Below are 27310 nucleotides of genomic sequence, written 5' to 3'. Positions count from 1 at the left end.
ATGGGGCAGGTGGCCAAGAGGTAGGCTTCAAGGAGTGCATTAAAAGAGAAAAGCAAAATAGAGGTTGATGAGAGTTTGTAAAGCAAGGTATTGGCGGACCAAGATATCATATAGGTCAATAGGTTAATACTTATTCTCTGCTGAATTAGTTAGTTATACTTGAACAGTGCAAGAACATCCCATTATCTTTACTCTTCCCAGTGAAGTGCTAGCCAGGTTTTCCCACAAGACCATGATGAATATCTCTCGCCATACAGAAAACCCCTTTTCAAAGTGGATGCTTGAAAAAGTATTTGTGCAGATTGAGATCATCGACATTAAAACTGCTTTTGGTTTGTGCCTGAAAAATGGGCAGCATTGTTGGGTTGCAAGAGTTTCATTAACTATGGAACAGACTTCATCATGAGTTCCCATCAGAGGAGGAACAAACTGTGTGGGAGAGGAGGTGATAGGAAAGTCAGGAATTAGAAGGAAAGAATGGTCTTCTGTGCTCATTGCTTCAGAAGTTCTGCCAAAGGATCAAAATTGAGTGCTAAGTGAAGTGTGCTTTTAATTTTGGACCCCTCCAGTTTATATTACCAAAAAGAAGTTGCTTCACAGCCCCCTGCCTCAGCTGATTCGAGTCCCTCCTTCTGTTAGTATCTCAAACTGCACAGTTTAGGAAAACCCCTCTTTCAGTTCGGGCGATTTTAGTGTATCTGGTTTTTGGCTGGTCCTTTTTTGGATGGAGGTTGAGGGGAGTGTCATCAAAACCGCAGCCAGACACACCAATGACTCATTCCACAAACCGTGCAGTTTCCTGGCAGAGCAAGGAATGTTGCCAGTTCGGGAAAACTTGCGGAGATGGAAAGAAATTTCCAAAGGCTTTCGAGTCGCACTCCAGGGATCTCCAGTGGCCATATGCCCTCAACCCCAGCTAACTACATCTAAAACTATCTACATGACCGTCTATCCCCTTTTCCTTCACATACTTATTGAGCTTCCCTTTAAATGCATCTTTCCCCCCACCACTCCCATGTGCTAGGGAGTTCTACATGAGTAAGGAAATATCTCTTTGCAGAAGAACATGTGACATTACCATTTATTAAATAACCAACTCCCTGCATGTAGTAGTCTGTTCTAGATGATGATCTGATGGAAAAAAAAAACTATTTGCCTATCAATCTTTACACGCTTGACTACCAGTCCTAATATCTCTTTTCATCTCCAGTGATAACCTTACTCATCTGAGTCCACTCTTTCTTTTTTTTTTAAAAAAAAGCTCCTATTCAATCTAAGCCTCTGTTTCTCTAAAGGAAACTGCGCTGACTCTCTGAACCTATTGTCCCAATTTAGGAACCCTTGAGCCCGCTGCCTGCAGTCAGAGCCTTCTCCAGAGCCTCTGTACCCTTCTCCGCCCGTAAGGACTAAAACTGCAGGGTTGCTTCAGATAGCTTTGTGCATCTAGATTAAGGGGAGGGATGAACAGCTTGGGGTTTCTGCTCCCCTCTCGAGACTGACTTGCGTGGTGGGGCTGTCACTCATGTCCCCTCTAGAGACTGACTTGTGTGGTAGGGTTGTCACTCACGATAACATGGGTATGGTACAAGAGGGTGACTCTGTCTGGTTAATCGAGATGCAAGCAAAGATCTCACACCTCCAGAATTTTTTTTGGGGGGTGGGGGGGAAGAGGTGTTGTGTAAACCTGTCATAACCTTGCATACCTCTGTCAAATTTCTCCTCTATTTTACTTAACTCCAACCTAACCTTACTGTTCCAACTTCTTCCATCGGGCAGGAGATACAAAAGTCTGAGAACACGCACGAACAAACTCAAAAACAGCTTCTTCCCCACTGTCACCAGACTCCTAAATGACCCTCTTATTGACTGACCTCATTAACACTACACCCTGTATGCTTCATCTGATGCCAGTGCTTATGTAGTTACATTGTATACGTTGTGTTGCCCTATTATGTATTTTCTTTTATACCCTTTTCTTCCCATGTACTAAATGATCTGTTGAGCTGCTCGCAGAAAAATACTTTTCACTGTACCTGGGTACATGTGACAATAAACAAATCCAATCCAACCTTTTTGTATCCAAAATCTGTCCTCTCTTGGAACTTCAAGGTCATGTTATTTGAATGAAGCTTATTGTGTTGTTAAATAATGCCAAGGTCAAGTGGCATTACAGTCATGACAATAGAAGGTGTGATCTGTGACTTAAACATTGGCAGAGGTTAAGTAACTGGGCATCTCTCTGGAAAAACCAGTGACTTTTGGGCAGTGGAGCAGGAACACCCCCGATACAGGAAACTGTCACAAGGGAACCTTCCCAATCTTCAAGTGATGTGGCCTCCATACTGACAGAATGACGGTGGACAGTCCCAAACATAAACAATTGAGTATGTTCAAGATAGCATCTAAGCATCTATTGATCTCTAACTGAATAAAGGGATATGAGAATAGTACATAAAGGTGAGCATGAGGTAGCGCAGTGGGCTTGGAACGGCTGAATGATCTACTTCTCCTATTTCTCATGTTTCTTAACGGTAGGATTTGAGTCCCTGCATTAATGAGTTGAGGAGGTTAATAATTGGTTGCACTGATGGTCAATCCATGATGTGAACTTTTAAATAGATGTGAGCTCCGAAATAGAGGGATAACAAGAGGCTTTCCTCACTTTTCCTTATTTTGACATTTGCAGTAAAACAACTCAAAGGAACAAACAAATGGCAATGGGGAGAAAGAAATTCAACATGGACCCCAAAAAGGTAATGGATATTTTAATTTATCAACTATCAGGTAATGGCATAATGGTATTGTCACAGGACTAGTCATCTAAAGACCCATAGGGACACCAGGTTGAATCCCACCATGGAAGATGGTGAAATTTGAATTTAATAAAAATATGGCCTAACGATAAGCATGAAACCGATTGGCGTTAAAATCCCATCTGGTTAGGCGGCATGGTGGTGCAGTGGTTAGCACTGCTGCTGCACAGCGCCGACGACCTGGGTTTGATCCTGGCCCCAGGTCACTGTCCGCTTGGATTTTGCACATTCTCCTCCCCCCCCCCACACCCCCACACCCCCACACCCCCACACCCCCACACCCCACACCCCCACACCCCCACACCCCCACACCCCCACACCCCCACACCCCACACCCCCACACCCCCACACCCCCACACCCCCACACCCCCACACCCCCACACCCCCACACCCCCACACCCCCACACCCCCACACCCCACACACACACACACACACACACACACACACAACCCAAAGATGTGCAGGGTAGGTGGATTGGCCACACTAAATTGCCCCTTAATTGGAAATTTTAAAAATTACATCTGGTTGACTAGCCCACGGAAGGAAATCTACCATCTTTACATGGCCGACATGTGACTCCAGATCCATAGCTATGTGCTGGACTCTTAAATGCCCTCAAGCTATTCTGTTCAATGGCTATTGGGGATGGGCAATAAATAGGTAACCCATATCCCTTGAGTGAATTAAAAAAACATTAGCGGTACACTATTTTATTTCTATTCATTGATTTATATTGTCTGCTCAAATTTGGTATTGCAATGAGGCATAAGTGTGTGGATTGTTCTTAGACCCCAGGTTTAAGAGATGTTAAGGTAGTGGAGTTGAGGCACTGATCATAGTTTCTTTGCATGACAGAACAGGCTCAAGGAGCTAAATGAACTTCGCTATTCTAATATTTGTGCTTTCACTTCAGCTCCCAAGACTTTTAGTGCCAACAAGGGAAGCTTGATGTTCAAGCGCCCCAGGGTTGGAGAGAGAGCACAAAAGATCAGCCTTGGTTGGGATGATTAAAAGGATGGACAAATTTGGGGAGGGGAATTTTGGAATTTAGTGCATGTATATATTTTGGGAATTTGCAGAGTTCTTGTAAAGAGAGAGATGGAAGAACATTGAGCACAGGTGATTTTGCGGGACGTCAAATGGAGATACTGCAGGGATGGCGGCAGACAAATCTTTGAGGATTGCTGGTGCCTGCTGAGGATGAAAAAAATGGAAGCAGATGAGAATAATAACTTCCACAGGAGTGTAAGGAGTGCACCATGCCCTAATCTGGTAATCAAACTGCATCTAGGATTTCAAGAGAATACTTTACAGATGTGTAACTTCACAAACAGATAGTTATATAGCAAGCCAAGGCAATTTTAAATGTAGCGAATGCTCTGGCAGCAATATAATTAAATGTTGAAAGAATGCTTTGATTGAAGTCCAAGGAACCCTGGCCTCTTGATGTGATTGCAGTACTGGGCCTGGCACAGGGCACTGCAGACCATCCAACCTAAAGAGGGGGCTAGATTCCCCTGCGCATCTAAGGTGATTAAGATAGACCATGGATGTTGTGGGACCCCATGTCTGTTTGACATAATTCTTACAGAGCACAAACCGTACCATATTGTATTTGCAACGCCTAGCTGTTAAATGAGTCCAGTCTTATAGCATTACGCTATTTTCCCTGGTAACCAGTTTAACAATCTTTCTATTCCTTGCTACCACTTCCTGTAAAATGTTACATACACATTGACTTGTGGAAATGAACATGATGGACAACAACTAGTGTTTAGCAGTGCCAATTACATAGTGAAATGTCCCAAGGTGCTTGACAGGAGTTTCTTTTGTATATATTTGACTTTGAGCCACATCGGGAGATATTAGGATGGGGGAAACAAATGTTTGGTTAAAGGAGTAGATTTTAAGGAGATTCTTAAAGGAGGGGTTAGAAAGCCACAGAGACTTATGGAGGAAATGTGTAATGATCCCAAGAGATCAGAATTTTTTTTTTTTTAAATTTAGATTACCCAATTATGTTTCCCAATTAAGGGGCAATTTTAGCGTGGCCAATCCACCTACTTTGCACATTTTTGGGTTGTGGGGGTGAAACCCACGCAGACACGGGGAGAATGTGCAAACTCCACACGGACAGTGACCCAGAGCCGGGATCGAACCTGGGACCTCAGCGCCGTGAGGTGGTTGTGCTAACCACTAGGCCACCGTGCTGCCCACCAAGAGATCAGAAATAGAGGGGCGCAGAGCAGATAGCTTGGAGGATTGTGGGGTTAGTGGCGATTACAGAGATAGGAAGGTGTGGGCCCTTAAGGGATCTGAAGAACAAGATTTTTAAAATGGAGGTAATGCAGAGCTAGGAGTCAATGCAGGTTAACATATATAGAATCCTAGAATGATTACAGCACACAAGGATTTGGCCCATCCTGCCTGTGCTAACCCTCTAACAGAGCAATTCACCTGGTACCCCTGCCTTTTCCTTGTAGATTTGCAAGTTTGTCAACCAGTTCTTTTTCTGAAAGTCGTAATTGGCCCTGCCTGCACCACGCTCTCACCGCATCCTAGATCCTATAACCACTTGCTGCGTGCAAATTGCTTCTTTTTCCACTGACCGTAACTCTGTAATCTCTGGTTCTCCAATGGGACCACTTTCTCCCTATATTATGTGCAATACCTTTTCACAAACCTGTGAAGTTTGTGTCTGAAGTCATATTTTGCTCCCACTTTAATGAAGCACCTAATCAGATTAGAGGGTGGGATGCCTTGGTATATATTTGCCATTGGATAGCCCTTGATGAGGTGCTTTGCAGCAGACGAACAGGAAACCTGCAAGATTGTAGAATTGAGCAGTACAGAGTTTAATATCTTTTGTATTTTGGTTCTGGAAGACAGCAATGGGTCAAGATTTAATTATTTTTTTTAATAAACAATTTTATTGAGGTAGTTTTTGGCTTTATAAACAGTTACAGACATCATCAGAAAGAAAGCAAAAAAGGCAAAAATGTGCAAACATCCACGTACTTTCAATACTTCCATCGTAACATATTGCACAAGCCCGCTCAAGATTTAATTATTTTAATAACATAAAAACAGGAGGAGGCCATTCAGCCCATTGAGCTGACATTTAGTTAGATAATAGTTGATCTGTATCTTGACTCCATCTACCTACTTAAATTACTGAATGCCTTTGCTCAACAATTTATCAATCTCCGTTTTGAAATTTTCGATTGATTTCATTCTGCCCTTAGGGAAAAGAGTTTAAAGATTCTCCTCCGAATCCAACACAAAGATTGGAACTTTCCATTGATATGAGAGAACGCCAGTGCCCGGTGGCACAGTGGTTAGCACTGCTACCTCACAACGCTCGGGACCTGGGTTCAAATCCAGCATTGGATGACTGTGTGGAATTTGCATGTTCTCCACATGTCTGCGTGCTCTGGTTTCCTCCCACAGCCCAAAGATGTGTAGGTTAGGTGGATTGGCCATGCTAAATTTCCCCTTGGTGTGCAAAAGATTACGGGGATAGGGCAGGGGAGTCGACCCTGGTAGGGTGCTCCTTCGGAGCGTCGGTACAGACTCGATGGGCTGAATAGCCTCCTGTATTGTAGAAATTCTAAGGTTCCACTGCTTAGACTGTCAACGTTAACAGATTGCCTGACTGCTACTACAGTAAGATTTTTAAAGAAGTTTGAAATGTGGAATTTAAATACACTTTCAGCAGTTGTCATTGGTAAGCTCAGTGCAGTGGCAAACCCATCAGTACCTTCTGAAAGCAGCCACTTGTGCCTGGGGTTTCCATGGGTATTGCCATCCCTTGACCAAGTATTATTCTTAACTGTGCCTAAGTATGTAAGTAATGAATGCTGGCATGCTATTCAACTGTGGGAGCCAATCCTTTCTTTAATAAAAAATATAAAATTCTTTTTCCAATTAAGGGGCAATTTAGCGTGGCCAATCCACCTCTTTGGGCTGTGAGGGTGAGACCCATGTAGACACTGGGGAAATGTGCACACTGTGACCCAGGGCCAGGATCGAACCGGGTCTTTGGTGTTGTGAGGCAGCAATGCTAATTGCTGTGCCACCCTACTCCCCCACCCCATGGGAGCCAATCTTGCCTTTTATCTGAGAAGTGGTGTAGAAGGCTGATTTGTAGATCTTTTCAACTGGAAACATTTATGATGAGCTGTGACACCAAAACCATTCAGTTTGGTTTCCATAGACCAAGCTCTGAATAGTGTTTATTGGGGCATGTTATCCTGGCATCAGTTTCTCCTAATCTGGTAACTGCTGAGACAATCTTGGAACGTTTCAGTTGTCCTCCATACTTCCACTTTAATGGGAAGGTAACTCCCTCATTCCCCCTGTGCCCCAGCCTTCCAGTCACTCCCACAATTTCTGCTCCCGTTTGCAAGTTGGGTGAGAAGAGGGCTAAACCATGCCACCATGACAGAGGTAACCATGGCTCCATGGGGTACGCACCATATTAAGTGGTGCTGAGCCTCACAGATTAGGCTGGTCATGGTCCCCATCTCTGCCGAGATGGCTGAGCTCATGGGATGGCACCACTGCTGCCTCACGGCGCTGAGGACCCGGGTTTGATCCCGGCCCCGGGTCACCGTCCGTGTGGAGTTTGCACATTCTCCCAAGTGTGTGTAGGTCTCACCCCCACAACCCAAAGATGTGCAGGGAAGGTGGATTGACCATGTTAAATTTCCCCTGAATTGGGAAAAAAGAATTGGGCACTTTAAATGTATTTTTAAAAAGCTTTCCATGAATGGTCACTTGGATAAGTTGCCTGTGCAGTGGTGTCCCAGCACCTTCAGAAAAGGTGGATTGTGATTTTTGGGATGGTGGGGAGGGGAAGAGAAGAAAGAGGAAGTCTCAGATTCTTAGTCAGAAGCTGTCTTTGAATATCCAAGATTGTTCTGAGCCTTGTTGTTCTGTCTGATTGCAGGGGATCCAGTTTCTAATTGAAAATGATCTTCTCCAGAACACCCCTGAAGATATTTCCCAGTTTCTATACAAGGGAGAAGGGTTAAATAAAACAGTCATTGGTGACTATTTGGGTGAAAGGTAAGTATCTTCTCATTTAACCAACCTCAGTAGAAATTAAATGCGAAGAGTTAGCTAATTGTAGTAACTGATATTATAGACTAGTTACATAGACTGTGCCCAGAGCTGGAGAAAGTATGTTTCTCACAGTAGATACACATCGACTGTTTAAGGGGTGGGGGTGGTGTCCATTTTTGTGTGTAATTTGGTCTGTGTTTTGAACACCCAAGAGCATTTTGGGAATCTTTTCACATTTGTATTTATATAAGCAAACCTCTGATTTTAGCAACTGCATGACCCAGGTAGCCATGGCTCCATGGGGTACTCACCACATTAAGTGGTGCTGAGCATCACAAATCAGACTAGTCATGGTCCCCTTCTCTGTCAAGGTGGCTGAACCCGTGGGATGGCACTACTGTTGGTATTGGCATTCTCTGGCTTCCTCCCATGAAAGACATTAGCGAACCAGTGGTGATATTTGTGTGCACAGTGCTACATTGTTGGGCAAAGATCTTATCGTGTGACAGGGTAGGATCTGGAAGGTACTTCCTGTGTGTGGTGGAAGTAGATTCAACCAAGGCTTTCAAAAGTGAATTGGATAATAATCTGAAGAGAAACTTTTGCAGGACTATGGGGAAAGGGTAGATGAGTGAGATACAGTGAGTTGCTTTTACAGAGCGTTACCATGGACATGACTAACCAAATGGCCTCCTTTTAGTGCAGTAACCATTGTATGATTCTATGAAGTAGGTGTAAGACAACCTGCAATTATTTCCTACTACAATCAATTTGAATTCCTGCGGAAGAGTTCTCGTTCTCTCTCTTTCTTGCACATGCTCTTGTTCTCGCGCACGCTCTGGTTCTCTCTGTCTCGTGCGCTCTGGTTCTCTCTCTCGTGCGCGCTCTGGTTCTCTCGCGCGCGCTCTGGTTCTCTCTCTCGCGCGCGCTCTGGTTCTCTCGCGCGCGCTCTGGTTCTCTCTCTCGCGCGCGCTCTGGTTCTCTCTCTCTCGCGCGCGCTCGTTTTCTCTCTCTCGCGCGCGCTCTGGTTCTCTCTCTCTCGCGCGCGCTCTGGTTCTCTCTCTCTCGCGCGCGCTCGTTCTCTCTCTCTCGCCCGCCCTCGTTCTCTCTCTCTCGCCCGCCCTCGTTCTCTCTCTCTCGCGCGCGCTCGTTCTCTCTCTCTCGCGCGCGCTCGTTCTCTCTCTCTCGCGCGCGCTCGTTCTCTCTCTCTCGCGCGCCCTCGTTCTCTCTCTCTCCCGCGCGCTCTGGTTCTCTCTCTCTCGCGCGCGCTCTGGTTCTCTCTCTCGCGCGCGCTCTGGTTCTCTCTCTCGCGCGCGCTCTGGTTCTCTCTCTCTCGCGCGCGCTCTGGTTCTCTCTCTCTCGCGCGCGCTCTGGTTCTCTCTCTCTCGCGCGCGCTCTGGTTCTCTCTCTCTCGCGCGCGCTCTGGTTCTCTCTCTCTCGCGCGCGCTCTGGTTCTCCCGCCCGCGCGCTCTGGTTCTCCCGCCCGCGCGCTCTCGCTCTCCCGCCCGCGCGCTCTCGCTCTCCCGCCCGCGCGCTCTGGTTCTCCCGCCCGCGCGCTCTCGCTCTCCCGCCCGCGCGCTCTCGCTCTCCCGCTCTCCCGCCCGCGCGCTCTCGCTCTCCCGCCCGCGCGCTCTCGCTCTCCCGCCCGCGCGCTCTCGCTCTCCCGCCCGCGCGTTCTCGCTCTCCCGCCCGCGCGCTCTCGCTCTCCCGCCCCGCGCGCTCTCGCTCTCCCGCCCGCGCGCTCTCGCTCTCCCGCCCGCGCGCTCTCGCTCTCCCGCCCGCACGCTCTCGCTCTCCCGCCCGCGCGCTCTCGCTCTCCCGCCCGCGCGCTCTCGCTCTCCCGCCCGCGCGCTCTCGCTCTCCCGCCCGCGCGCTCTCGCTCTCCCGCCCGCGCGCTCTCGCTCTCCCGCCCGCGCGCGCTCGCTCTCCCGCCCGCGCGCTCTCGCTCTCCCGCCCGCCGCTCTCGCTCTCCCGCCGCGCGCTCTCGCTCTCCCGCCGCGCGCTCTCGCTCTCCCGCCCGCGCGCTCTCGCCCTCTCCGCCCGCGCGCTCTCGCTCTCCCGCCCGCCGCTCTCGCTCTCCCGCCCGCCGCTCTCGCTCCCCCGCCCGCCGCTCTCGCTCTCCCGCCCGCCGCTCTCGCTCTCCCGCCCGCCGCTCTCGCTCTCCCGCCCGCCGCTCTCGCTCTCCCGCCCGTGCGCTCCGCTCTCCGCCCGCGCGCTCTCGCTCTCACGCCCGCGCGCACACTCTCCCGCCCGCGCGCTCTCGCTCTCCCGCCCGCGCGCTCTCTGCCCCTCCCGCCCGCGCGCTCTCGCCCTCCGCCCGCGCGCTCTCGCCCCTCCCGCCCGCGCGCTCTCGCCCTCCCCGCCCGCGCGCTCTCGCCCTCCCGCCCGCGCGCTCTCGCCCTCCCGCCCGCGCGCTCTCGCCCTCCCGCCCGCGCGCTCTCGCCCTCCCGCCCGCGCGCTCTCGCCCTCCCGCCCGCGCGCTCTCGCCCTCCCGCCCGCGCGCTCTCGCCCTCCCGCCCGCGCCCTCCCGCCCGCGCGCTCTCGCCCTCCCGCCCGCGCGCTCTCGCTCTCCCGCCCGCGCCCTCCCGCCCGCGCGCTCTCGCCCTCCCGCCCGCGCCCTCCCGCCCGCGCGCCCTCGCCCTCCCGCCCGCGCGCCCTCGCCCTCCCGCCCCGCGCGCTCTCGCCCTCCCGCCCGCGCGCTCTCGCCCTCCCGCCCGCGCGCTCTCGCCCTCCCGCCCGCGCGCTCTCGCCCTCCCGCCCGCGCGCTCTCGCCCTCCCGCCCGCGCGCTCTCGCCCTCCCGCCCGCGCGCTCTCGCCCTCCCGCCCGCGCGCTCTCGCCCTCCCGCCCGCGCGCTCTCGCCCTCCCGCCCGCGCGCTCTCGCCCTCCCGCCCGCGCGCTCTCGCCCTCCCGCCCGCGCGCTCTCGCCCTCCCGCCCGCGCGCTCTCGCTCTCTCTCATGTGCTCTCGTCTGTTTCTCGCACTTATTCTCTCGCGCTCTCATTTTCTAGTGCGCGCGCGCTCCCTGGCCGCGCTCGCTCTCTGCCGCGTGCTCTCGTGCACTCAATCTCTGTTTCCCCCCCACTCAACAGTTATACAAAATCTACTGATTCAAACCTTACAGGGCAGTCAATAAAATCTCAAAATCAGGTTTCTTGTCAACTCCTTTCAGAAAGCAAGCTTCATGATGGATTTTCATTTTAAAAAATCTTTTATCTGATGCACCCTATGGCTATTGGAGACAAATATGTTAATGGGGATCAAGATCCTAACCTTGCCTACACCACATGGACTGCAGCGGTTCAAGAAGGCCACTTACCGCCCCCTCCTCAAGGGCAGTTAGGGATGGACAATAAATGCTGGCCTAGCCAGTGACGCTCGCTCCCCATTAACAATTTATGTTTTAAAAAGGAACATTTGATGTTGAAGCAACATTATTCTGTTTGTTTAAAACTTTTTAAAGTAAATTTTCGAGGTGTTATCATTTTGAGTGGCGTTGATATGATGAAATGAGGAGAAGCTGCTTCCACTGATGGGAGGGTCAGTATCCAGAGGACTCTAAAGAGCTAATGGAGAGAGGAGAATAAATAAAACACAACTAGTTGTGATCTGTGATCTGGAATGCACTGGGAGCTGATTCAATCTTTCTAAAACGTATTGGGTAAACATTTAAGAAGGGGAATTTTTCACACCACCTGGGGAAAGAGCAGGAAGGAATAGGATGACTTGTTGAAGCTGGCACAGGCACAGTTGGCCAAATTGGTTCAAATTCATTGCAAGGGTATTAAATGCATTGTATGTTTTTTCTTGTTGCAGAGATGAATTTAACCTCAAGGTTCTGCAAGCATTTGTTGAGCTTCATGAGTTTGCTGACCTTCACTTAGTACAAGCCCTGAGGTTTGTTTTTTTTCCTTCAAAAATGTTTAGAATTATTTTAAATCCAGTGCATGAGCATTCTTGTTGGGTTTATATAGTCCCAAACACAGTGCCCTTTTATTTTACAGCTTCCTGCATAATAATCTTTTCTTTGTTGATGAGTACTGGAAAGGGGATTTGTTTTAATTAGCGAATGTAAATCTTTGAAGCCAAGAGATAACCTCTCAGTTTGCTGAGTTTAAGGTGATTACCCAGCCACATTCCTCGGTAATGTGCAGCATTTTTTTGTACCTCTCCACAAGTGCATAAGTACTGAAGCCTTAGCAGTGGTTGCACAGGTGCCTTGGTTTGTCCTGAGCCTATTTAGCAAGGGGCATGAGGGAATATGGGAGCAGAGTGGACATCTGCGGTTAGTGACCCCTCCCCAAGTCAGAGGTTTGTGGATTCCAGCCCCACTCCAGAGATTTGAGTGCATAATCCAGACTGACACTCAGGTGAGGCAGTGCTGCATTATCGGATGAGATGTTAAATTGAAGGGCTCTGGCTGCCCCCTCAGGTGAATGTTCAAATGTATAAAATGTCAGGCCAATACCAAAGGAGAGCTCTCCATGGTAACCAACATGAGTCAAACAGATTATCTGGTGCACAAGTTGGCTGCTGTTTTTCCTACATTACATAAATAACTGCACTTCAGAAAGTACTTCATTGGCTGTAAAGGGTTTTGGTGCTTCCATTATGTGATTACGGCATTTTGTGTGTGTGTAGATTTTTTTCAACTTTGAATTTTAAAAGATGAGATAATGTTCTAGTTAAAATGGTAGCTGCAGAAGTACTGAGCGAGGGAATGATTTTAGAGCTCGTTGCAATCAATAAGCCCTCGGCACCTCTTCATTCTGATCTTAAATGACTGCTGCCAGCTCTCACAGTTGTCCATTTTGTTTTTTGTGTGGCAGGCAGTTTCTATGGAGCTTTAGGTTGCCAGGTGAGGCACAGAAAATAGATCGAATGATGGAAGCATTTGCCTCACGATACTGTCAGTGCAATCCTGGGGTCTTCCAGTCGACAGGTTGGTTGAATTATATCTGTAAATAGTAAATATGATGTGTTTGTTTCTTGGTATCAATTTTCTTTACACCTTTCTAGGTCTAGGTTTTGCTGCACTTTCTAGGTTTTGCTGCACTTCCTTCTATGAAGCTGATTTTTGTTAGAAAGGGATGTAGAAGGGTTATGGCACCAAAACTGGTAAATGGAGTTGAGATACAGACCAACCTTTATTGAAAGATGCAACAGGCTCAAGGGGCTGAATGGCCTCCTAATCGTAAACTTCTGATTACGTCTTGTTCAGATAGTAGGCGCGTCAACAATGTGCTGTTGAATATTCATCCCACTTCACGAGCCTGATTAATAATGAATGACCTGAGCTTCTGTTTGGCAAACTAATTTCATTCGTATTGTCCCTGAACCTCTTCAGAGAAGAGATTTATTTTGGCTATACTGCTTCAGCAGTGGTGTGGGTAGACTCACCTCTGATCATTCCAGCAGCTCGATTGGAATCCAGTCATTGTGTCAAAAGCTGTTTCTCTTCTGGAAAAGTCTCTGAAGATTCTATTCTTGAGTTGGATGGTAAAACAAGATGTGACCGCCAAAGGTCTCACCGGGTGGAAACAGGACTGGAATGACAACAATAATCTTGCCCTGAGGTAGATTTTTATTTCGAGTATCCAATTCAATTTTTCCAACTAAGGGGCAATTTAGTGTGGCCAATCCACCTAGCCTGCACATCTTTTGGGTTGTGGGGCGAAACCCACGCAAACTCGGCGAGAATGTGCAAACGCCACACGAACAGTGACCCAGAGCCGGGGTCGAACCTGGGACCTCGGCACCGTCAGGCAGCAGTGCTAACCACTGCACCACCGTGCTTCCCTCCCGGAGGTAGATTTAACCAGTATAAAAAAAGGGTGATTACAGAAACTCCAGGATATTGGTTCGATACTTAACTCGTGCTTGATGTTTGTTCAACCCGAGGAGCTTGGACATAAAGATATTGATCAGTTCCACGCATCCTAATTAAGTGTTAATTCAACTGTGACAGCATTGTTGGAAAGTTGGTTGACGGATAGACAAAGAGCTAGAGTTCATTGGTATTACTTTCAATCCAGCCGACACAGCTATTCCAGTACTCCTGTGACTGGCCTTCCACCTACTGTAATAATGAGCACGCCTGAAATTCTGCTGCCCATGTTCACACCCTAGATCTTTTCCCATCTGTTGAGAGTCCTGGTGCACTTTCCTTTCAGTGGTTTTACCTTATCTTTCCATGAATTGATCTGCGCCTTATCTATCCTACTAACTTGTCTGAAGTGGGCTTCATTGATGGGGCATCTTACATTTGATGGGCCATTTTTGTCAGTCATGCATATCAACTTACTCGGCAAACAAAAGGAATTGTTCCCTGGTCTTAGTGATTTGTGGTTTGTAGGAACGTGCCATATTTCTACATTAGAACGCTTCATTGAGACACTGGTGATTGCGAAGGTGCTATATAAATTCAAGTCTTTATTTTTGTACCACAGTCCATAAACTTTGCAATTCCCTCCCTAAACCTCTCTGCCTCTCCTCCTCCTTAAAGAAGCTGCTTAAAATATACCTCTCTGATCAAGCTTTTGGTCACCTAATATCACCTATTGTGTTGCTATGATCCCCAAAGAGACTAATAACTTTTAAAGAGATATGGGGCGGGATTCTCTGAAAATGGGGCTATGTCCCCACGCCAACGACTCTGGCGTCAATGGCCCCCCAAGGTGAGGAATTTTTATCTTTCTAGGGGACTAGGTTGCCGCCGGAGTCACCCAGCCTCTCCAGCTGGCGCAGAAGGGCCGGCGCGAGTTCGCGGATGCGCGGAACGGCCAGCGTATTTCCACGCATGCCCGGGGATTCCCTTCTCCACGCCGGCCCCCAGGCAATATGGAGGAGCCCTACACGGGCCCGGCGCGGAGGAAAGAAGGCCACCCCCCACGGAACTAGCCCGCCTGCAGATCGGTAGTACCTGATCATGGGCCAGGCCACTGTGGGGGCCCCCCGCGTGGTCGCCCCCCCCCCAGGACCGCCCCCACACACTTACCTGCCAGGTTCCGCCCGTGTGTGAGGTGAGTAATTCACGCCGGCAGAACTGGCCAAAAATGGATTGCCACTCGGCCTATCGGGGCCCGGAGAATCGCCGGGAGGGACCGCTGTCAACAACCCCCGACCGGCGTGGCGGGAATCCCGCCGGCCGCCGGAGAATAGAGCAGGCGGCGGCGGGGCGGGATTCGCGCCTCCCCTGGGGATTCTCCGACCCGGCGCAGGGACGGAAAATCCCGGCCATGAATTTCCCAGCATCCAATGAAAAGAATTACATCAGAGTTCAAATATAAGACTTTTATTGTAGCAAACAAACTAAAATCAATAAATAATCTAACACCACTTGGGCAACTAATGTGCAAAACTACAGGAAAGATATTTTTTGCAATTAATTAATTAACACAAATGAAGATTCCAAGTTACATTTATACATTACGCCACACTCCCAACAAATATGTAGCCTTGTAAATAAAATCCCCTACACGCGATTATTCAACAGGTCTCTTCTCCCTGCTACACCAGGGCACGACCAGTGTCCCCTTTGAAAATGGCTTCACTCAATCTCCTGAGCATCATCAAACTGACTTCCAGGAACAAGGCACTCTCTGGTGATTCGTTGGTCTTTAAATTTCTGCAAGCTTAGTCTCTTTAAAAAAAAAAATTTAGAGTACCCAATTTATTTTTTCCAATTAAGGGGCAATTTAGCGTGGCCAATCCACCTAACCTGCATATATTTGGGTTGTGGGAGTGAAACCCACGCAGACATGGGGAGAATGTGCAAATTCCACACGGACAGTGACCCAGAGCCGGGATTCGAACCGGGTCCTCAGCGTGGCAGTCCCAATGCTAACTGCTGTGCCACATGCTGCCCTAGCTTCGTCTCTTTCAACATAAAATCTCACCAGCATTCTGCTTGGTGGTTAACACACAAAAAGTCATTCCGTCTGCTTGACACAGCAGCAGTGGTTTTCCTCCTTGTTTAGGACTTTTTGCCTAAGAGTCTGTGTCCAAAAAGGTCAGCTGTCTGCTTTTTTTTGTCTGAGGTGTGAACACTAACACTTTGGGCAGCACGGTGGCGCAGTGGGTTAGCACTGCAGTCTCACGGCACCGAGGTCCCAGGTTCGATCCGGGCTCTGGGTCACTGTCTGTGTGGAGTTTGCACATTCTCCCCGTGTTTGCGTGGGTTTTGCCCCCACAACCCAAAGATGTGCAGAATAGGTGGATTGAACACGCTAAATTGCCCCTTAATTGGAAAAACTGAATAGGGTACTCTAAATTTATTTAGAGTGATCACCATCCCCCTCCACACAAACTCCACACAGTCGGTCAGCCAAGGCCGGAATTGAACCTGGGTCCCTGGAGCTGTGAGGGCAGCAGTGCTAACCATAGTGCCACCGTGCCGCCCCTAGAAATGGAATAGAATAGAAAACAGTTGCTTCTGTGTGCAAGCACCTTCCAATTCTCCTCACCGTGAGGCAACAGATCAGCAGGTTTTGTTCAGAATGGTTCTGATATCATAGAATCATTACGATCCTCTAAGACCTTTCATCCCGAGGAGTCCATGCTAACACCGGTAGAGCAATCCAGTAATCCCATTTCCCCCACACTCTCCCCATAGTCCTGCAAGTTTATTTCCCTCAAGTGCCCATCCAATTCTACCACTCCTGCAGGGAGAAAGTTCCAAGTCATTACTACTAGCTGTGTTTTTAAAAGAAAAATCTTTCTCACCACTCCCTGACTCTCTTGTCCAAAGGTTTATGTCTCCTGGTCATCGTATAACCAGTGAATGGGAACAGTTTTTTTATTTGTCTATCTTGTGTAAACCTGTAATAATCCTGTATGCATCTATCAAATCTCATCTCCATCCAAGGCACACAGCCCCAGCTTCTCTCACCTAACCTCATAGCTAAAATCGCTTAACTCTGGAACTCTTCTGCACCCTGTCAAGGTACCTCACATCTTTCCAAGTCTTTTGTTTCTTTTTCCCTGAAGTTAGTATCATGATTGTCAACATGGGGAACAGTGGGTAGCGCACACTCCCCTCTAGATCGGAAGATTGTTGGTTCAAATTCCAATCTCTAAATTTAAACGTAAAAATTTAGGCACGCACTGCAGGGTTAGCACAGTGGTTAGCACTGCTGCCTCACAGTGCCAGGGACCCGGGTTCAATTCCGGCCTTGAGTGACTGTTTGGACTTTGCACGCTCTCACCGCGTCTGCGTAGGTTTCCTCCGGTTGCTCCAGTTTCCTCCCACAGCCCAAAGATGTGCAGTTAGGTGGCTTGGTCATGCTAAATTACCCCTTAATATCCAAAGATGTGCAGGTTCGGTGAGGGTTATGGAAATACAGGGATAGGGTGGGGGAGCACGCCTAGGTAGGGTGTTCTTTCAGTGGTCGGTGCAGACTCAGTGGGCCGAATGGCTTCCTCCTACACTGTAGGAATTCAATGGTTCCATCATGAGGCTCCCTCAGTATGGCATCATTGGCCAACTGAGTCATTAAACTGTGGCCACGTTTGCATTTATGGGATGTAAAAGATCCCAAACACAATGGCAGAGCAGAGTGTCCTCCACCATGTCCTGTGATTAATATCTGTCCCTCTAATGCCACTAATAAACAGATTGGACAATGTAGATCACGTTGCTATTTGTAAGCAAATTGGCCGATCTGTTCCCTACATTACGACAGCAACTGCCAGAGGTGGATTTACAGTTCATGGGGCCCTGCACTTGCCTTAATATCTGCCCCCATCTCCAACTTCATGCCCCTTCCTGACCCCACCCATCCTCACCCCACAGAACGCAAAGGCGAAGCCACAAAAATACACAAATTGATCATGGCTTTTTAACTTGTGGCTGGTTTAGCTCACTGGGCTAAATCGCTGGCCTTTAAAGCTGACCAAGCAGGCCAGCAGCACGGTTCGATTCCCGTACCAGCCTCCCCGGACAGGCGCCGGAATGTGGTGACTAGGGGCTTTTCACAGTAACTTCATTGAAGCCTACTCGTGACAATAAGCGATTTTCATTTCATTCGGGGCTGCTTGCCTTGCCTGGCCCGGCGGCTGATCCCATCTCATCCAAACGGGCTTATTGGATGCCCAGTGCATTGGCTGATGTGGGACCCCCACCTTGGTGTGGGACTTGTGCCTAGACACTGTTTCTTTGTAAATTCACCTTTGGTAACAGCACTTCAAATTTAGGTTTAAAGGGCTTTGGGTCATGCATTAATATGCATTTCACAACCTGAACAAGTTCATTCTTTAGTGAAAGGGAAGTGTCACTCTTTAATGGGTTACAGCAAATTGTTGTGGATATTTTCCCAGGACCTTATTTTATTTTGTCCGTCTGTGGTCTGAAAAGAATGGTTGCTTAGCTTTGAAGTACATGCCAAAGTTCAGAAGACATGAAAGATCAATTAATAACAAGAACCATTGAACCTTTCCATAATTGGACCATTGGAGATTTTAAAACAATGATTTGCATTTATATGGCATCATTATTAAAATGCCCCACGGCACTTCATAGGATATGTTGGGGCAGGCGTCCAAATGTTTGGTCAGAAGCGTAAGTTACTTACGGTGGAGTGGCTTTTAGGGCCTTGGCAACTGAAGGCTTGACCAACATTAATTAGGGTGAAGGAAATTGTGAGGAGTGCACTTAACTGACTTGACTTTCTCATCGACAGACACTTGCTATGTGCTATCGTTTGCTATAATCATGCTGAACACGAGTTTGCACAACCCCAATGTGAGGGACAAACCCGCAGTGGAAAGATTTATATCCATGAATCGGGGGATCAATGAAGGAGGAGACCTCCCAGAAGAGTTGCTCCGGGTGAGTGCTGAAGCAAAACTCTTTCTCCCCATCCCCACATGCTCCCCCAAAATAGAGATTGGGATGGGGGTGTGGAGGAGAGAAGGAGTGAATGACCTGTTTGTGGGACAGTTTTGCTCCTGTATTTGTACTGCAAAAATAATGTTGCGCATATGAAAAAAGTGAGCTCCAGTCGAAATAATTCTGCTAGTAAATGAAGCAACAAAAAGTGCAAAGAAGATTTATAGGGATTCCCAAGGGAGGAGGGGGGGGGGGGGGGGAGGGGGCGGCGGCAGGAAAGGAGGGAGATGTCGATTGACCCGGCTTGGTGGGGCGGTTCTTAACACTAGGAAAAAACACTCGTGACCCAACAGAGGTCTTTAAAATTCTGAAGAAATTTAATAGAGCAAACAGATATTTCTAGCTACTGGGGAAAATCTAGGGACCTCAACCATAAGGTGGTCACTATAATAATAATAATCTTTATTATTGTCACAAGTAGGCTTACATTAACATTGCAATGAAGTCACTGTGAAAATCCCCTAGCCGCCACACTCCGGCATCTGTTTGGGTACACAGAGGGAGAATTCAGAATGTCCAAATTACCTAACAGCACGTCTTTCGGGACTTGTGGGAGGAAACCGGAGCACCCGGAGGAAACCCACAAAGACACGGGGAGAACATGCAGACACAGACAGTGACTCAAGCCGGGAATTGAACCCAGGGCTCTGGTGCTGTGAAGCAACAGTGCTAACCACTATGCTACCGTGCCGCCACTAATAAATCCAATAGAGAATTCAGGAGGAATTTTTATCCAGAGAGTGGTTAGAAGGTGGACCTTGCTACCACAAGGAGTAGTTGAAACAAAAAACATTTCAGGAAAAGGTAGAGAAGTACATGAGGAGAACGGAATGAAATGTTATGCTGATGATAGCTGGAAAGATGTGTGTGGAACATGAACACCGGCATAGACCTGTTTCTGTGCTATAAATATTTTGTAATTCTCTGTAACTGGTGTGTATTGTGCATTAGATTCATGTTAACCCTTTTTTCCCTCCCCATCCCTCTACAGAATTTATATGATAGTATTAAGAATGAACCGTTCAAAATTCCAGAAGATGATGGGAATGATTTGACCCACACGTTTTTCAACCCTGATCGAGAAGGCTGGCTGTTAAAATTAGGTTAGTTCGCTAATCATAGTCTAATGGTGCTGCAGAAATGTTGTGTTATCAAAGTCTTGTTTCATTTAGGGTGTCTTATCAGATTAGATACACTTGTAAACCATGGCCATTCTCACCTTTGAGTCAGAAGTTTGAAGTCCCAATCCAAATACTTGAGCATGTAAACAGGTAGACACGCCAGTGCAGTACTAAGGGAGTGCTGCACTGTCGGGTGTCATTCTTTGGGCCTACCCTCTTGGGTAAACTTAAAAGACTTTCCAAAAGGAACAGTGAGGTTCTTCCCAGTGCTCTGGGCCACCATTCATCCCTTGACCAAAATCAGGAAAACAGATTACCTGGTTACTTTTGCCGTTGCAACTGCTGGGCACAAATTGGTTGCTGCATTTCCCACATTACAACATTGAACATAGCACTTCATTGACTGCACAGGCACTGAGTAGATCTAAGCCATACATTCCACTATAATAGAGGTAAAGTACATATTTTACTAAAAGGGCAGGCCTTTTGTCTCTCCAATTGTCTGCTTGCATTGCGGTTTTCTGTCCATTGGTTTCAATGGGCAGAGTGTGATGAGCTGACATATGGACAAGTGGAAAATGACCTGCTATGGCATTCAGGTTCACCTCTGAGTGATCCCACCTGACAAGTCTATGTTACCTGTGCTGTTGGGTTTAGGCACGCTTGTGGTCTCTACGCTTCTGTATAGAATGGAAGAGAAAGAAGTTGAGCTCTTCCTCAGATGCAGCAATGCTGGTAGGATGGGATTGGGTTAACCTTGGATGGGAACTGATGAACGAACATTTCAAATTGAAGGGATTTCATCATTTTTTTTTGTTGCACCTTTCATTCTATTGGAAATGTAACACCGTGCCGCCTTTGTCTCTGGATCAAAATCCTGGACGTTCCTACCTAACAGCACTGCAGCGGGTGTTGTATCATTGCAATAGCCTTGACATCAGAATGGGGATGAAGTGATGCGTTTGCCATAGCATGAAAGTGACAGTGTTGAATTGTCTGCCCGTTTTACACTGCTCCAATCTTTCATTTCAAATTAATTCATGGGATGGGGCATCACTGGCTTTGGATTTGTTGCCCATTCCTAATTGCCCTGGAGAAATTGGTGACAGTGAGCTACAACCTTGAACCACAGTCCGTGTGGTGTCAATTATGCCCACATTGCTGTTTGGGGGGGGGGGGGGGGGGTGTCCCAGATTTTTGATCAAGTGACAGTGCAGGAACAGTAATAAATTTCCAAATTGGGATGGACTGTGGTTTAGGGGAGGAAACTTGCAAGAGTTCCCATTTGGCTGCTGTTCTTGGCCTTACAGGGGTGCTGCGGTATTAACAGTGTGTTGTACAATGACTGCTACTAGCAATGTCTGCCTGGTTTTGCCCCTTATGTCTCTTGTATTACCCCCACTCTGTTGCCTTGTGTTTAAAACAAACAGGTGACACTAGGAGTGGCTACCTGTTTGTGCGATGGGCTGGTATACTGGTCAGCCATGAGAATGACATGTGTGGACAGCACCCAACAACATAATGCCCCAAAAAAGGGAATCATTTGGGGCATTGCCCATAATTTGCCCCAGAAGGTTGGCTTAATCAGCAGTGTGTACAAGATAAACAATCACTGCAACTGTAATTCTGCCTGGAAATCCACTGTGGTTGTTTGTATTTTCTGTTTAATAAAAGGAGCTATTGTGTGTTGCACTTTAACACTGGTTTCTTTCTACATGCTTTACTCCTCAGTATGTGGGGTTTGTACAATGATGCTGATTTACAGTTCCATTATTCAGCCAACATATTGGATAGTGGGGCTGGAAACATTGTTTACAAAACTAAACCATTTGACTTGGTGCTTTTATCTTGCCACAGTACTGAAGTGAGTTGCATGGTTGTTACATTTGTTGAACTGCTTCAACTTTCCCCATATGAAGCAGGTTGCATCGTCAAGAGTTATAATTTGTATGTGTCTCTCTTTTTCTTGCATTATTTGTGATTTTCCTATTGGTTTTGTGTTTGTTTGCTGTAGTTTTTTTTTATAAAATTGGCTTAAATGTGCCTTCTTGTTTTCCTTATGGCCTATGACCTGTCACCTTTCTGTTCTATGACTGGCTGTCTCTGCTTATTCTGCATTAGGAGGTACGTAACCGGGGAGGTTCCCGATCCTCTTGACTCAGTTGCATTACTTAACTTCTGTTTTCCCTCCTCTTTTTTTTTGTATTTTCCCTTTTTAAAAGAAAACGTTGTGAAGTGCCTCCTGCGATAACGCTTCGCTGTGTAGCTTCAATTTCACTATGAGATCTGATTCCCTTCTTTCTGCTGCACCCCTACAGTATCTTACCAGGATTGCTGGCATATTTGTTAGTGAAACGCATAATCTTTGACTTTTGGGATCCTGGTGTGTTTGCTTCTCTGTAACCACCAGACCAAATTAGTGAAATACTTGTGTGTTTTCCAATTGCCGTCTTGCTGTGCTCTTGCGTTGACTTTTCAAACACTATGCCAGAACCAGCACTGAAATACTAGATGACATGAATTTGTATCTGATTCATACCGAATGTGGTATTGAAAAGCCCTGATTGAAAAGACTTGCATTCATTTTAAGATTGCAGTAACTCGCAACAGGCACTTTACTCCATTATTTGCTCTTGGATAGACCTTTCGGCATGTATGCTGTTGGCAGTCAAAGTTAACTTGTAGCCACAGGCTGGTAATGTTCTGAATTAATCATTTAACATTTTAACTTGCTGTTTTCTATATGACTGGAACTAATTCAAGCCTTGCTCCTGTTAACTTTAATCAAAGGATGTTCCCTCACAGATCTTGCTTGCGATGATGAATATTCTAAACAATGCCTTGGGTAGCTTTAAGGAACTGCCTTTCTTCCTACCTAAAACTTACAAGTAGTGCAATTGAATCAAACAAATTTATCTAATTTTCCTGTTATTCTGTGACATTACACATTGGTACCGGGTTCTGCTCATGGTCCACAGTAATATTGTGTATCTGCCAGGAGTTTACCATTTCATTCTGCACAAATTACAAATGGCTCTCCTAACTTTCCATATCACCTCCCAGCAGCTGTGCTTTCTGTCTCTTAGGCTGGCTTCTCTTGTTGAGAAGTTAAAACTTGTCTGAATAACGTGTTGCTGAGCACTTCCTATCTTAACAAACACACATGGGATCCATGGCTTTATAAGTGGTCAAAGTACAAAATCAAGGAAATTATGCTAAATTCTAAATAACTGGTCCAACCTCTGAGCATTTTGTCCAGTTATGGGGATCACAATTTAGAAAGCATGTATCAGGAATTTGGGTTTGAGTTATCTGGGGGGACTAGAGAAGATGGGAATATTCTCCTTGGAGAGAATGTTAAAATGAGGAGATTTAATGGTGTTCAAAATCTTGAGCGGCTTTGCTAGTGAAGGTCAGTAACTAGCAGACAAAGATTTATAATAGTTTGCAAAAAAAAAAGATGTATTTTATGCTGCAAGTTATCATCTGGAATGTGCTGCCTAAAAGCATATTGGCAGCAGAAATAACTTTCCAAAGGACATGGCTATAAATATTTGAAAAGAGAAATTCGCAGGGCTACAGGGCAAGAACAGGGTCGTAGGGCTAATTGGACAGTTCTTTGAGAGCTGGCACAGTAACAATGGGCTGATTGGCCTCCCTCTGTGCTTCATTTCTGATGCTATTTTTGTAAATTGCTATGTTCTTTAATGTAGCCATTCCCGGAGGTGGTTGACCACCCCCCCCCCCCCCACTAAGTCCTAAGTTACAAGCTCAGCTGGGACGCAGATTGAGTTACAAATGTGTTCTGTCCAAAGCAAAGAATAGTGGTTGGAATGTACGGCAGGGCTAGGAATTTGGATTGCTATTGACTGATCTTACTGGATGGTATATGTGTTGGGTTTTAATGTGGTAACATTTTTCTGTGCCGCAGCTCATTGTTCACAAGTTTGTTTTTGTTTCTTCAACACACCCAGGCTCCGATCAGAACCATTTGCCCTGTTACAAAATGACTGCAGATGTTGGTAAAGGAAGCCAGCTGCAAAACCGAAAAGGATTGATTTTCCACCCCGTCCCCTCCCCTTTATTCCTGAAAGGGATTTTAAAAAGGGTTGAGTGAAGATCTATTAGTTGGATGTGCCAAAACATCCTACAGATTGAATTTGTTTTAGCTATTATAAATATTCTTTGCAGCACATGAATCAGAAATAGAGCTTTCTCCTCGGGAAATGTGGCCCTTTTCCTGCCAGTGCATTGTGCTTTTCAAAGGTAGCATTTATGTGTCTGTCTTGTGAGAAACGAAGAGGAAAAATATGTATAATGCCACAGGATCACTTGTGGACTTAAAACAGATGGGACTTTTATAGCAAGAATACTTGGATTAGCTAAATAATGAAATGTCATTGTGTGGTAGGAAAAAAGTGTGGGTGTTTTGCATTAGTCATGTGTTTTTTAAATGTATAAAAAGAAAGTTGTTAAAATGACATGTGTTTTAAACTTAATATGTTTCTAAAACTTTTTTCCATTTGTTTTCAAAACTTATTTTACTTTAGGAGGAAGAGTAAAAACATGGAAACGTCGATGGTTCATTCTGACAGACAATTGTCTCTATTACTTTGAATATACAACAGTAAGTTAGTTGTCTGAGATTATGGAACATTAATTTTAAGTATCATCTTTGTCTAAGCAAACGATTTTCTTGACAGTAATTCTACCTTTAAGGCTGATGAAAATGAGTGCAGGAAATTTGGTATAAATCTGCATTATCAAATGTAATACAGAGGTTATCGCTCAAACTGGCACCATGGCATTCCGACTGAAGGATTATCATAGGCACTGTCTCATGGGGCTGGTTTAGCTCAGTGGGCTAGACAGCTGGTTTGATGCAGAACAAGGCCAGCAGCGTGGGTTCAATTCCTGTACCAACTGAGAATTCTGAATTCTCCCTCTCTGTACCTGAACAGGCGCCAGAACGTGGTGGCTAGGGGCTTTTCACAGTAATTTAATTGAAGCCTACTTGTGACAATAAAAGAGTATTATTAGTTGCAAAGACTGCATCGGCAGATTCACCTTTCAATTTTCCACCTGTTATTTGAGCTTTTGTTATGAGGATTGCTAGTTGTTGTCTCAAAACAACTAGGCAGCATGGTAGCATAGTGGTTAGCACAATTGCTTCACAGCTCCAGGGTCCCAGGTTCGATTCCCGGCTTGGGTCACTGTCTGTGCAGAGTCTGCACGTTCTCCCCGTGTATGTGCGCGGGTTTCCTCCGGGTGCTCCGGTTTCCTCCCACAGTCCAAAGATGTACAAGTTAGGTAGATTGGCCATGATAAATTGCCCCTTAGTGTCCAAAATTGCCCTTAGTGTTGGGTAGGGGGTATGGGGTTTATGGGCATAGGGTGGAGGTGTGGGCTTGGGTGGGGTGCTCTTTCCAAGAGCCGGTGCAGACTCGATGGGCCGAATGGCCCCCTTCTGCACTGTATATTCTATGAAAACCCCACACGCCTAGCTCGATTGAAGTAAGGGGTAATTTAGTTCTACTTTGTTTCTGTATTTTATATATATATTTTTTTTTTAAATAAATTTAGATTACCCAATTATTTTTTCTATTAAGGGGCAATTTTGCGTGGCCAATCCACCTACTCTGCACATTTTTGGGTTGTGGGGGCGAAACCCACGCAGACACGGGGAGAATGTGCAAACTCCACACGGACAGTGACCCAGAGCCGGGATTGAACCTGGGACCTCAGCGCCGTGAGGCAGTTGTGCTAACCACTAGGCCACCGTGCTGCCCTGTATTTTATATTTAATCATTTGCCAGATCTACATTTATAGTGGAAATGGCTATGTAAACATGTCACTGTAATTAAATGCTCCTGGCAGTGATGCCACTAACAAAGAACAATGAAAAGTACAGCACAGGAACAGGCCCTTCGGCCCTCTAAGCCTGTGCCGATCATGCTGCCTCTAAACTAAAATCTTGTACGCTTCCTGGGTCCGTATCCCTCTATTCCCATCCTATTCATGTATTTGTCAAGATGCCCCTTAAATGTCACTATCGTCCCTACTTCCACCACCTCCTCCGGCAGTGAGTTCCAAGCACCCACTACCCTCTGTGTAAAAAAGCTTGCCTCGTACATCTCCTCTAAACCTTGCCCCTCGCACCTTAAACCTATGCCCCCTAGTAATTGACCCCACTACCCTGGAAAAAACCTCTTGACTATCCACTCTGTCTATGCCCCTCATAATTTTGTAGACCTCTATCAGGTCGCCCCTCAACCTCCGTCGTTCCAGTGAGAACAAACTGAGTTTATTCAACCGCTCCTCATAGCTAATGCCCTCCATACCAGGCAACATCCTGGTAAATCTCTTCTGCACCCTCTCTAAAGCCTCCACATCCTCTGGTAGTGTGACGACCAGAATTGAACACTATACTCCAAGTGGGTTCTACCATTCACTGTATATTCCCTACCTGCATTAGACCTTCCAAAATGCATTACCTCACATTTGTCCGGTTTAAACTCCATCTGCCATCTCTCTGCCCAAGTCTCCAAACGATCTAAATCCTCTGACAGTCCTCATCGCTATCCGTAATTCCACCAACCTTTGTGTCGTCTGCAAACGTACTAATCAGACCAGTTACGTTTTCCTCCAAATCATTTATATATACCAAGAACAGCAAAGGTCCCAGCACTGATTCCTGCGGAACACCAATGGTCACAGCCCTCCAATTAGAAAAGCACCCTTCCATTGCTACTCTCTGCCTTCCATGACCGAGCCAGTTCTGTATCTATCTTGCCAGCTCACCCCGTGTGACTTCACCTTTTGTACCAGTCTACCATGAGGGACCTTGTCTAAGGCCCTACTGAAGTCCATATAGACAGCATCCACTGCCCTACCTGCACCAATCATCTTTGTGACCTCTTCGAAAAACTCTATCAAGTTAGTGAGACACGACCCCCCCTTCACAAAACCATGCTGCCTCTCGCTAATATGTCCATTTGCTTCCAAATAGGAGTAGATCCTGTCTCGAAAAATTCTCTCCAGTAATTTCCCTACCACTGACGTAAGGCTCACCGGCCTGTAGTTCCCTGGATTATCCTTGCTACCCTTCTTAAACAAAGGAACAACATTGGCTATTCTCCAGTCCTCCGGGACATCACCTGAAGACAGTGAGGATCCAAAGATTTTCGTCAAGGCCTCAGCAATTTCCTCTCTAGCCTCCTTCAGTATTCTGGGGTAGATCCCATAATGCCCTGGGGACTTATCTACCTTAATATTTTTCGAGACGCCCAACACCTCGTCTTTTTGGATCTCAATGTGACCCAGGCTATCTACACCCCCTTCTCCAAACTCATCATCCACCAATTCCTTCTCTTTAAGTATTCATTTAGTACCTCGCCCATTTCCTCTGGCTCCACACATAGA

The 27310-nt window shown here is 46.9% G+C and overlaps 1 protein-coding gene across 4 annotated transcripts in view; it reads left to right on the top strand.

Moving 5' to 3' along the window:
- The window catches only part of cyth3a (cytohesin 3a), a 105292-nt gene that overhangs the window by 71071 nt on the left and 6911 nt on the right, over window positions 1-27310 (top strand). For 3 of the 4 annotated variants that reach the window (XM_038819952.1, XM_038819953.1, XM_038819954.1), the window contains exons 4-10: window positions 2687-2753; window positions 7766-7884; window positions 11695-11775; window positions 12708-12820; window positions 18558-18706; window positions 19758-19870; window positions 24436-24514. In XM_038819952.1, the coding sequence (XP_038675880.1) occupies window positions 2687-2753; window positions 7766-7884; window positions 11695-11775; window positions 12708-12820; window positions 18558-18706; window positions 19758-19870; window positions 24436-24514 (721 nt within the window). The remainder of the gene's footprint in view (window positions 1-2686; window positions 2754-7765; window positions 7885-11694; window positions 11776-12707; window positions 12821-18557; window positions 18707-19757; window positions 19871-24435; window positions 24515-27310) is intronic. The other variant, XM_038819951.1, reaches the window with a different exon arrangement.

Source organism: Scyliorhinus canicula, chromosome 15 (assembly GCF_902713615.1).
Source record: "Scyliorhinus canicula chromosome 15, sScyCan1.1, whole genome shotgun sequence".
NCBI lineage: Eukaryota > Metazoa > Chordata > Chondrichthyes > Carcharhiniformes > Scyliorhinidae > Scyliorhinus > Scyliorhinus canicula.
The sequence above is the reverse complement of the archived record's forward strand: the minus strand, read 5'-3'. Positions and strand labels throughout refer to the sequence as shown.